Source organism: Exophiala aquamarina (genome assembly GCF_000709125.1).
Source record: "Exophiala aquamarina CBS 119918 chromosome Unknown aczIA-supercont1.3, whole genome shotgun sequence".
Lineage (NCBI taxonomy): Eukaryota > Fungi > Ascomycota > Eurotiomycetes > Chaetothyriales > Herpotrichiellaceae > Exophiala > Exophiala aquamarina.
In genome coordinates this window covers 1,740,044-1,752,056 of record NW_013550585.1, presented here as the reverse complement: position 1 = coordinate 1,752,056, position 12,013 = coordinate 1,740,044, and the positions used below count along the sequence as shown (strand labels likewise).

The following is a 12,013-nucleotide window of genomic DNA, read 5'->3' as shown; positions in this document are numbered from 1 at the left end:
TTGTCAAAATTAAGATACTAAGGGTGCAAAATCTTCAACGGGCGAGCCCTGCGCCATTTCTCGACCACCTATACCTCGCGAGGACAAATGTCAACTGTTTCTCTGTGTCGGCCGGATCGCTTCTCCTGCCTTTCGCGAGGCCAATGGCAGACCGCATAACATTGCGGAACTGGCGCTGATAGTCCGTTGGAAGAGTCACAAAACAAGCCTCTGTGGCTCGGATGACCGCTTCACACGCTGTAAGTATGGCAGTGCCAGAGTCTACCTGGAGACGATATGCGACTAGGAGCAGGAGCAGGCTGCCGTGGAGAAGTTGGATCCCGAAAAAGTATGGCATAAACGAGATATCAGGGTCTTCTTCTAGTATCTGCGTCACACATTCGGAGGCTGCCATGGTGTGTGATATCGAGTCTTTGAATGATAGTGACGAGGTGAAGAGGTCAGAATCGTCGAAAAGATAAAGGGGATCCCACTTAGAGGAGATGAGAATACGGAGAACGCAAAGAACATGTTTAGCATACGCTGTAACTGTTCGGGCGATATGACTTCCCTCGGAATCCTCGGCGAGGCTGGTTGGTGAGGTCGACCACGTTCCCTCCTTTTCCGACCCACGTCTATGCATGAGATGCATCGTGCCAGAAAGACTGTCCAGACTTGCCTGGTACAGGTCGAGCTGGCGAAGGATCTGTCCCTCCTGGGTACTCCAAATCGAGGACCCGGTGGCTGCTAGAATTGGATTGTTTTTTGCCCGGTTATAATCCAGCAGATGGCCTGTTGTTGTCATGAGTGGTAGGAAGAATTCGAAGAGCCCAGGTCCAGTACAAGTGATCGGAGGTCCATTCATGCGCCCCGTCCCCATAGGGAGCAGCATACATCGAGGCCCATTAGCTTTTATTCCATGACTATGCAACTGGCTTGCATTTTGCCAAGTTATATCATCGAGAGGGAGTAACAGGTCTCGACATTCGGCCTCAAGCAGGGCTAAGGTCCGATTATAGCAAAGAGCGAGATGCCGATCCATAAGGAAGAGAAGCCACCAAGTTCGTCGCCGTTCCTCTCGATGAACCTCCGAGATGGTGTCTGGTCCAACTTCTGGACCGACCGTGCATTGACAGTTGAAGGTATGATTGACTGATGCAGGATATGGATTATAAATTTCCACTTCTTGATTGAGCTTCAGGTCTCTGGCTAGGTTAAAAGCCACGTTCCACCTGTGCCACTGTAAGTATGATGTTACAAGATCGCTTCTACACGTGATATGAGGCTTGCACTGGTTGAATACATACCATCGAATGCTCGCAGCCTTCTTCTCACTTCCACTTATCACAGACGATACATGAATCTAAATGCACAGGTTCAGAGTCAGTTGCTATGGTCCGAGCGCGGGTAGGGGGGAAGAACGAGGCTGATAAGTCGTCTCTCGACTCCAAAATTCCACCCAAAAGAGCAACCTACCAGAGCAATGATATAGTCTGTCGGCCATGAAACGGGGAATGAATCGGAGTGTTGTTGCGAGAGAAGCGCTCTACGCAAGTCCTCGTTTGTCCACCCTGACGCTGATTCGGCTGCAGGGGGCAACCCAAGATCTTCTTGGCTCAATAAAGGCTCATATCGAGAAGGGTTGAGAAGACGATACGTGACCAAACTCAGATACTTGCAGACTCGGTCACGTTCTTCGGGTCCATTGAACAGACCCAAGGCCTTGTCACTCAAAGCGGCCACAAAGAGCATACTGGCCAAAAGAGCTGGGTGAGTCTTGCGGGGATGCAGTGGGTGCAGAACATCTGACTTGCGTAAGATGAAGTTGTGAAGATGGTGGCATGTCGGATGCATGCGGCTGGAGAAGGCGCTCGAAAAATATGTATCCAGTAGATCACAAGCCAATTTGGATCCGAAATCCACATCTATGAATGGGTCCAAGTACTGCAAGACAGGATAGTTGCAGTTTCCCAAGGGTTGTGCCCTAGGAGTGGGTGGTTCTCTCGAATCGGCGATCGATGGAAGTTTATAGCTGTAAGGATCCAAAATGTGGAATGTTGGGGAAACGCATGTGGACTTGGTAAAAGCAAAGGTCTTGTTAGCAAAGAACGATGTCTGAGTATCTTCGGCCTCGATGCTGACAATTGGTAGCAAACTCCGCGTGCTCACGGGAGAAGATACGCCCACAGTGCTCGTGGTTTTCGGAGGCACCGCTTCTTCGTCCGTAACAGCCGATATATCGAGCAGGAGCTGACTAGGTCCATCTAGGCCATGTATCTCCTCGCGAGTGCTAGTTGAGGGGCTTGCTGCTGATAACAAAGTGCTTGACTCTGGTTCTTGTTCTTGGGTGGAACCCGTGGGTGGTGGCGTGGTAGATGCCTTGCTAACCGTGTTCTTGTGCTCGTAGCTACAATTTTTGTGGAGGACTTCGCACCTTGCACATGGAATATCCCCTGTACACCTGATCTTCGAGCGGCGGCAATGGTCGCATGCTCGGAATTTCTCGTTGATTATACGATGAAAAGGTCGCTCCTCGATATGGCTCGTGTGCGTCTTGAGATGACGAATCAAGCTGTCGTTTCTGGCAAACGCACGTCCACAATGCGGGCAGGGCGCAGAGGCCGGCGTTCGATGGCGAGTCATTCGTTTAAGTCCCATGATGCAGTATTGATGTAAGGTGGATGGATGGATGAGGCTAGTAGTGATGCAAACTTGCTATGTGCGTATTCAGCTGACCTTATACAGCCTTCCATTATCGCTAGGCGTCATTGAACATTGGATTTCTGGAATAATTAAAGCCGAGGTAGGAGAATCGTTTGTTCGAAGGTAAGACGTATGGACCATGTACGGAGTACGGAGTACTCGGTATGCATAACAAATTTGAATGGTCACGGTTGGTATAAAAGTCCACGGTCGGTTGGCTCAACTTAAGAAGAAATTATGCCCCGTGGCGAGCAGGGATTTACACCCTCATCTAACTTCTTGGAGGGACCGGAGGTGCGCACCAATGCCCCAAACTTGGGACCTGGAGCATTGCGGGGATCCCTATCAACTTATCCCAATAAGGTGGTGATGGAACTGCCGAGGGAATGCTGGCCGGGCGTTGCTGTTGGCGCTAGGGAACACTGCTTGATCGAGCCTTCGTTTGGCGAGCTGCAGGGACGTTGTGCTCATATGGAAGCTCTCCTTCGCAAATCGAGGTGCCAGGTCGGATACTGATTGTGATTGATCGATGCCAGTCGTTAAAACATCCCTCGCTAAATACTTAGTTGGTGATGAGCATGATGATGACACGGGAAAAATTAGTACTGGTCCACCTCACCCGGACAGGCACCCACAGGGCACGGACGGGGTTTAATCTTGGTGAGGCCTATCAGGGTAACTGGAGGAAATCCCATGGTTCCGCACTTTAAAAGGAATGTGTTCTAGCTAGTGAGAACCACATGACGATAGTATAACTTATCCTGCTGGCCTTGAGGTGTGTTTCACTGGGCAGGAAGCCTTTATGACACTCTCTTAGGCCTCTTCATATGAACCGGTGGGTCTAATTCAGAAATCATGGTGCAGTTTGCTTGTGCTTCATCTTCGCTCCTCTGTTTACAATCTGATGTCCAGCTGACAGCTAGCAAAATTGAACATTGGTATCATAATGGAAATTCCCAAGTGTAGCTATCCCAACGCTAGCCAGAAGTCCTATCTACGCTTTGGTTTCGGTAGCTTGGGTGGGAGCCGTTTCGATACGAGTTCTGCGGTCGATCGAGTGCGATTTACCACAATGTTCTTCTATGATGGTATGCTTCCTGCGAGCGTGTTCCATCAGTGGGAAACTCTGCAAGACATAATGGAATCCTTTATTCCATCCTTGTCTCAGGTAAGACCGGCGATGAAAGAGCCGATGACTGAGCCCGCAGCTAGAGATGAAATATCAGAATCGAACAACATCCCACCCACCTACAGGAGCATCGAGGTTTACGAAATAGGGATTACAGATCTTCGGGAACTTCGACATGAGGAAGTCTGCAGGCGCTCCAAAGGTCCCTTTTGCGGTTTAAAATCGAGTAGAGCTAGATACACTCTGAGGGATACGCGAGATTTATACCCATCCTGTGGCAATGACTCCACTGTCCGATTGATGAGGCTCGAGACGACTCTCGCGTTGTTGAACTGCATAGCCTCAAATAAGAGCCCTAGTTGAAGTAGCAAGCTTAGATAATGCCATGCAGTAGGAATAGGCAAACTAGGCCAAAAGGATGAAAGATGTGCAAAAGGCTGTGCGATTGGGGACAGGGGCCGTCCTTACTTCGGTAACCATGAGGTATTCTGCACTTGACCCAGGCTTTCTGGAACGTAATCTGTGGAAACTCCCACCGGGATGACACCGTAAGAGGTCAGGGTCCGTGTGGGTGTGGTCCACAAACTCGAGGCGGGGTTCCGAGAGGGCTGCCACTTGGTGATCTCCATGGAGAAAGACTCCGTGTATGATGTGATGCTCCAGACATCTTCCACAAGGTAGAGATCCTGTTAACGGCCGATTTTCTTCTGGTTGCTTTCCCTGGAGCCATCACCATCTGCGAATCAACCCAGGAAGCTGGTGATCAGAGAATGTTTTATCAAGACCTCTACATACCTACGCAGGTGGATTTCTGGCTTGCCAACAGGTCTTTAGAGTTGCCAAGGGCTGCCCACCACCAACTCCTTGCTCCAACGTCGCTCGTTAAACATATACACCCCGCCGATGGAGGCTGACCTTCGTTATCCGGGGTAATCGCAGGATTGGAAATAATCTAGAATCCCCAACACTTGCTTCTCCGGTGGCTACTATACGAGGGAAGCTTCGATACGACATGGAGCTTCGTTGAGCTTCCTCCTTTCAGCGCGGTGTGCACAACTCCCGCAACAATCTAGTCACTTTTAATAAGAAAATAGAGGACACTTCAAATTGGGTATTCTCGTGAAGCACATCATTGGTCTCCGGGGGACAGGAACCAGCAAGGCACGTCCCGCCGTCAATACTTAGTACTATTACATGCCTCCCAATTCCGCACTACCGCTTCAGCCTGAGCCTGGTAGTTGTCCGGAGCCCAGGGCCTCGTCCCAGATACAGTATCCTCTGTTTTTCTTCTCACCTCCATTGAGGATATGCTGACACGCTATCCATGGCTGTGGAGGTCGAGAACCAATGAAGTCAGGCCAAAATCTCGGCCCCCATAGTATTCCACACAACTGAGCACACACCGTTTTACAAGGCTTCATTCTCATCATGTAAGAGATACATACCCCACCACAATGTGCCAAACTCCTTGATAACAGACTTCTACGCGGGCTTCGATCTCATGTGATTCAACCATGCACAATTCGAAATCCTATGTTCATGGGGTCGAAAGGTGTTCTTCATGTTGCTTCGCCGGGGAGCGGGTTGACGCCAACGTCTTGTGCTCGATCTAGATCATCGATGTCTTCAGATAGGTTTGAGATAACGTTTTAGATCTGACAAAGGCCAACCTCGCAATGTTGGGTGCCAGTTCCGGATTTCCGCAGTTCTTAAGCGACAGGAATCATTGGCGCTGCTCTGCCGGCAGACCTCGAGTAAGGAATTCTCGATCTAGAATTCTCCGTTATCCATGGATAGAATTATCGGCTTTATGTTGTTTTTTCAATGCAGCCATAGCAACATCAAGTCTCAGAAGCTTGGAACAGGTGTGAATGGCTGCAAGCCACACTTCAAACATTCCGGCGGTCCACATGTATACCTTGCCATGAGCCGAGAACAGTTCGAGGTGAGTAATGGCAGTCTAAGCCATAAAGTTTCCACTTATTTACAGTAATTCTCAACACCTTACACTCTTCGTCCCTAGTATCTCTTTCCCTCCTCAAACTATTCATCATTTACTGGAACATTATCCGGATTAAACGTAGGAGCATGTTTAGCAGCCTCAGCGGCTGTCGGTGCCCTCTCGTTCGTAATGTCAGGCTTATTATTATTGCCAACACGAGGAAGCTCGATGTCCTTATTGTCGTGGCGAGCTACCGCAGCAGAATTGCTTTGTGTTGCAACACCTCCTGCAGGTTCGCCACCGACGAGGCTATCGGCAGCTGAACCCCTTACCGCCGTGCTTGTGTCGCCGTCGGGAAGGGGCCGGTTGGCCGTGAAGCCGTCGGTCAGGTCTTCAACTACGGCCGCGGATCGGCTTTGGGGAGGCTGGGATGAGGACATATTTGTAAGCCTATACGGGTATAGATGTTGAGATAATGTATAATCGACGTTGGAATTCACAATCTTACGTTCAGTTTAAGGCTCCCTTTATGCGCATGCTGGGGATAAACTCTACGTCAGAATTGAGGTAAGAATATCCGGACTCAAAGGATGACGTCATACTATAATACAACTCTGAACCCGAGTAGCCTAGGCATAGTAGTAAGAAATCTTGCTTTGGTAGGAAGAACGTTGTAGAGCGGCCTCGCCACCTAGAGTGTTGCATGCAGGGAAATGCTGCTCCGGCTAAGTTCGTTTTAGAGGTTTACGGCACGCAGCCTTCGCCTAAAGCTTCGTACTAGGATACTGTATAAGGAGACCTAGAAGTAGACGAAGTTAATAGGAATATCGATATATGACTCTATATGTCTGTATCTCTAATGATATTGTTAGGAATGCCCTGGGCGGCTTCCTAGCAAGCATATAACTAATAGGTCCGAGAATACCTCGTACTTCGTGCGAGATTCTAGTCTTTTTGAGCGATCCTCAAGGGCTTACGGACCTATTGCCTGACAGATATGTATAGACTTAAAGCCTTAAAGGAGGTAAAGAGGTTGTACACCACGTACGTTACTTTATTATTATTATTATTATTATTATTATTAATTCTTTTTATTATCTATTTTAGGTCCTACATAGGTCTATGTAGACTTATTTCCTTTTTCTAGGGAAAAACCTCTTCTAGGAAAACCCTCGTCAATCTACGCCGAGTGCGCATACGATTCGCATGCACGTTACTTTATTATGTAGTATATATACTCTTATTCAGTATTTAGCGATATTAATTACTTAATCCTTACTACCTTAGTAGTTGGTTATAAGGATAGTACTCTAAAAATACTGAGGATCCTACGCCTCGATTTACTAGTAAAAAGCAGGGAGCAGCTAGACCAGACAACATCCCACAAGAAGGTGTAATATTCTATCTGGTCCCCACAATAAGAACTTCTTGATGCTAATTTTGTGTTCTAGTTGCACCTTAACTTGAACAAGCTCCAGATGACATTGCACACAGCGTCGCTGCCAGCATGCCGGCAAGGGAGTGTTAGCCCCAAATCATTACTGGTGAAAGACTATCCTGGGTTCTATATCCGCCCTAATCCTCAACTTCTCAAGCCTTGGGAGCAGCGTTCTCTTCATGAACCACCAGGTCAGTCTCGGTACCCATCTTGGCTGTTTCCAGATCCGACATACCAGGCAGGGTAGGCCGAGCGTTCCTGAATTTCCGGATTGGTACGCGTTCCAGGAAGAGTTGATCCACTTCCTCCAGCGTCTTGCCGAAGCATTCGGGGATGCAGAAATATGCGAAAAGTAGCGAGACGACAGAGGTGAAACAAAAGATGAATCCAACTTGTGGTCCAAGATTCCGTGGCTTAAAGAGGAGGTAGGGCAGACTGAACGAGACGGTCCACTGGGTCAAAACATTGAAAACACAACCGACGGCGTATGTTTGATCTCGGAGCCTCTGGGTCGGAACTTCGGCGACAACCGCGTGGAACAGCGGCGACCAAGAGAACTGTAAACATGCGCCGAACAGCGTTAGCATGACTGTGGCGCCAGTCCTCACAGCCCGCGATGGGTCGGAGACTGTCCCCAGCGCCCCCATGGTGGCAAAAATACCGATTTGCAGGGTAGAGCTGATCATCAAAAGTGGCCTGAAACGCACGTGGGCAGATTAGCACCATCTCAGCCCACGAGATGGAGCGAACAACTTACACTCGGCCCGTCAGATCGGTGAGATACTGCCCAAGGAGCACCATGGCGATGGCGATGGCTGTGTTAACGGTTGTCATCGTGAAAGGGTTGATGACACCCAGAGACTGTATGTACAGCGTGCCATACTGGGTCCAGAGGTTCTGGCCGGTCGCTTGCACCACGATATTGGTCCCAATAACGATCAGAGTTCGCTTGAGGTTAACTGTAGAATTGTTACGTCAGCTTTGGGGGTCCCAGTCATCGACCTCAAGGTCGCAGCCACGGTGGCCGCGTTATACACGCACTATTCTGAAAGATCTCAATGAAACGCCCCTTTTCTACCGTGAGGTCGATGGTGGTCTGCAGCGATCTAAACTCCGCTTGGATCTGAGCTTCCGAGTAGGTTCCCTCTCGCACCTGCCTGAGCGCAGTCAGGGCTTCTTCGCGCCGGTTCTTGATCAAGAGCCATCGGGGTGACTATGCGAGATACTTTTAGTACAAGGAGAAATGCCACCTCGTTGGTAGGTGGGATCCGCATATATGTACGTACCTCTGGGACGAATTTAACTCCAACAAGCAGGAGGATAGGTATCACAAACAAAAGTCCAAGGGGAATGCGCCATGACTTGTTGCCATCAAGTTCACTGGTGGCACGTGTGATGACGTTCTGGATCAATTGACCTGTCTGGAATATCTATCAGCACAGGCATTCCGAAGATAGTATACGAGTCCAGCCAGAAGCATACCAACAACCCAGATGCGTAAGTACCCACAACAAACCCTCGGACCTCGGCCGGGACGAGCTCTGACTGTAGCACAGGTACCAAGGACAGCTCCATGCCAATGTAGACATATGCTATGATGCGACCGGCCATCATTTGTTCCTTGACTTTGGCAGTAACCATTATAGCGGCACCAATAATGGCCCAGATAGACATGGTCCAAAGGCAGCTGCGCCGGCCAAACCGATTGCTGATGAAGCTTCCACTTAAGACGCCGAATCCGAAACCAATATAGGTTAGACTGTTGAGGAGTGAAAGATAAGAGGACTCCAGGACGTAGGTCTTGGTGATTGGGTTGTACATGCCGAATTGCTTTTTGAACATCGGCATGGCCTGGGTTCCCCCGAATGCGCCCAGGTCCATGCCGAAGTTCACTTGCGAAAGTGCAATGAGAGCACAAGCATAGAGCAGCTTTCCATTGAAGGCTCTCTTGAAGCGAGCGAATCCCTTCGAGGGTTTGAGAGAGTGGAACTGCTCTGAGGGAGACGAGGTATCCATGTTGACTGCACCGTTGAAAGATCTGGCGGGCATGCTTCTAAGGTAGCCGAAATCAAGGTATATATAGCCATTACCTCTAAACAGCCTCCTCGCCTGGTGCTGCCCCAGGTTGTCCCCGCCGATGCCACGAGTGCTAGTGTTGGTTCCCGAAATCGTGGGGCGGACGTGTCTTGGCATGGGGATAGGAAATGACGGGGAAGGACGGGGACAGGCGAAAATTGACGGGGAAGAAAGGGGGTAAACAAGGACTGTTCAAGGGTTGTCTTCGCTACTAAAAGAAGGACCGATTATGGTTCGGGGTTCTTGCAGGACGAATGTGGGTGCACGTGATGTCCTTTAGTTTTGACTGGAGCGCGACTTCCCCGTGCTTCCCCGTCTCCCACCAATCAAGCAACGTCGAGCCTTCTCTAGTCCAAAAGAGGTAAGGCGTCGCGCTTATCTTAATTGCAGGGGCGCATGGTGTTAGCGGAGGAGGTCGACCATGTATAGATGGAGATGAGGACGCGGACACAAAGAGGATGGAGCATGTGCCAAAGCTGTGTCAGAATATTGGGAAATAAAGTCCCCCACACAGCGAACCTGAGCCCCATCGTCTTGGATTCGGGGGAAGTTCAATTGCATGCTAAATCCCTGGGCCCTGGCCATTCCATATCCTCGGCGTCGTTGGAGCTTTTGCAGGTCCCGTCCCGACTCGCGTTAATATACCGGCCCTATTGCCCGTCCAAAACTATTCTGAGAGATAAAACATTCATAGAAACTGCGCTCTCACCATTTCTTCAATACTGTATGACTTCTATCCTGTTTGCACTGCTTGGAACTTCTCCCCGCCATTCTCAAGATGGGCTCCTTTATTGAGCCTAAACGGCCGAACTTCCTGGTCATCGTCGCCGATGATTTGGGTTACAGTGACACCGGACCCTTTGGGTCCGAGATTTCCACGCCGGCGCTGGATTATCTAGCCAGCTCCGGCGTCCGGCTCACGAATTTCCACACCGCCTCTGCGTGTTCGCCGACTCGGTCGATGTTGTTTTCAGGAACGGACAATCACATCGCCGGGCTGGGGCAGATGGCAGAGCACATGCCCGCGAATGCAAAAGGCCAACCTGGCTATGAAGGGTACTTGAACTTTCGCGTTGCCGCGCTGTCCGAGGTCCTTCAAGATTCGGGGTATGAGACAATGATGGCCGGAAAATGGTGGGTGATTTCTCCTCCAATCCCACTTCTTTCTTATTCCAGTCCTGCAGGCACCGGCTTTGGCTGACTTCTGTGAACCCACCTTAGGCATCTAGGGTTGACGAAAGAGACGGCGCCATGTTCCCGAGGATTTGACAAGAGCTTCGTCTTTTTATCCGGCTGTCACAATCACTTTAACTATGAACCCCAACTCGAGGATCCGTCCCACTCGATTTTCACTGCCATTAATGGCGGCCAGTTTTGGATGCGGGATTCCAACTTTCTCGATCGCACGACGGATATTCCCACAGACTTCTATTCTACAACCTCTTACGGTCACGAGCTCATCAAACAGCTCACGAGCCGTGACACGTCTAAACCGTTCTTCGCGTATCTCGCCTTCACCGCTCCTCATTGGCCGTTACAAGCTCCTCAGCCCGTCATAGCCAAATACAAGGGTCTCTACGACGATGGTCCAGCTGCGCTGCGCTCGAAGAGGTTGGATCAGCTCATCAGACTAGGTCTTATCTCACCTTCCGTAGAGCCAGCGCCTATGTGCTACGGAGCTGAAGAATGGGAGAACATGGATCAGACACAACGAGCCGAGTCGGCGCGGAAGATGGAAGTGTTCGCCGCCATGGTGGACATGATGGACCAGAGTATCGGCGGGGTTTTGAACCATCTTGAAGAATCCGGCGAATTGGACAACACGTTTGTTCTCTTCATGTCCGACAACGGCGCCGAAGGGGCTCTTCTCGAGGCCATGCCTATCATGGGCGGCTCCTCTAACGTTGGTGTCATCATCGACAAGTATTATGATAACAGCCTCGACAACATCGGCAATGCGAATTCTTACGTCTGGTATGGCCCGGCCTGGGCCACCGCGTCAATGGCGCCCTCACGTGGGTTCAAGACCTGGATCACCGAAGGCGGCATCCGCTGTCCTTGCATCGTGCGTTATCCCCCCGCGTTCGGCAACAATACGAACCCAAACAACCACAAGATTAATGAGAGCACCACTCAAGGAGTGCACAGCGACTCCTTCGCCACCGTGATGGATATTCTCCCTACAATCCTTGACATAGCAAACATCCCCGTTCCTTCACCCACCGAGCTGTTTCGGAACCGCAGCATCGTCCCCATCCGCGGGTCAAGCTGGCTTCCGCATCTCAGCGGCAAAATGCCCTCGTTCCACGACGAAGAACACAACATCACCGGATGGGAGTTGTTCGGGTTCCGCGCCATACGCCAGGGCCCCTGGAAGGCCCTCTTCATGGGGGCTCCACGCGGCAAAGATCGGTGGGAGCTGTACAACCTCGCCGATGATCCAGGAGAGGGTTGTGATCTGGCGGCGCAAGAGCCTGAAGTATTGAACAGGCTGATCAGTCACTGGGAGGTTTATCACGCCGAGACGGGCATGGTGGACCCAGAGCCGCATAGCAAGACGGCGGGTGAAGTCGAGTTTGTTTAGCGTGTACGTTCTCTGTGCAAAAAGTAATATTCAATGGGAGCGTCCCAAATATAGTGCTGGCTTTCCCTGCTAGACATACAACGCAAATTACCTTGGCTGGGAATCTTTGTGGTACTGACTCTGGTAGATCATAGATCGCGTTTGGAAAACTTCATCCATAGC

The 12,013-nt window shown here is 50.3% G+C and overlaps 3 protein-coding genes across 3 annotated transcripts; 1 reads left to right on the top strand and 2 right to left on the bottom strand.

The window, feature by feature from the left end:
* Nucleotides 1-34: 34 nt before the first annotated feature.
* On the bottom strand, nucleotides 35-2,637 carry A1O9_04228 (uncharacterized protein; the record flags this gene model as incomplete). The annotated part of the gene is made up of 3 exons (XM_013406520.1): nucleotides 35-1,219; nucleotides 1,283-1,342; nucleotides 1,456-2,637. The coding sequence occupies 3 exons, from the start codon at nucleotides 2,635-2,637 to the stop codon at nucleotides 35-37; spliced, it is 2,427 nt and encodes an 808-aa protein (XP_013261974.1).
* A 4,706-nt stretch (nucleotides 2,638-7,343) lies between these two features.
* Nucleotides 7,344-9,207, bottom strand: A1O9_04227 (uncharacterized protein; the record flags this gene model as incomplete). Its single annotated transcript, XM_013406519.1, has 5 exons — nucleotides 7,344-7,887; nucleotides 7,949-8,150; nucleotides 8,233-8,404; nucleotides 8,478-8,612; nucleotides 8,674-9,207. The coding sequence occupies 5 exons, from the start codon at nucleotides 9,205-9,207 to the stop codon at nucleotides 7,344-7,346; spliced, it is 1,587 nt and encodes a 528-aa protein (XP_013261973.1).
* An 838-nt stretch (nucleotides 9,208-10,045) lies between these two features.
* Nucleotides 10,046-11,851, top strand: A1O9_04226 (arylsulfatase; the record flags this gene model as incomplete). Its single annotated transcript, XM_013406518.1, has 2 exons — nucleotides 10,046-10,401; nucleotides 10,489-11,851. The coding sequence occupies 2 exons, from the start codon at nucleotides 10,046-10,048 to the stop codon at nucleotides 11,849-11,851; spliced, it is 1,719 nt and encodes a 572-aa protein (XP_013261972.1).
* Between the last annotated feature and the right edge of the window lie 162 nt (nucleotides 11,852-12,013).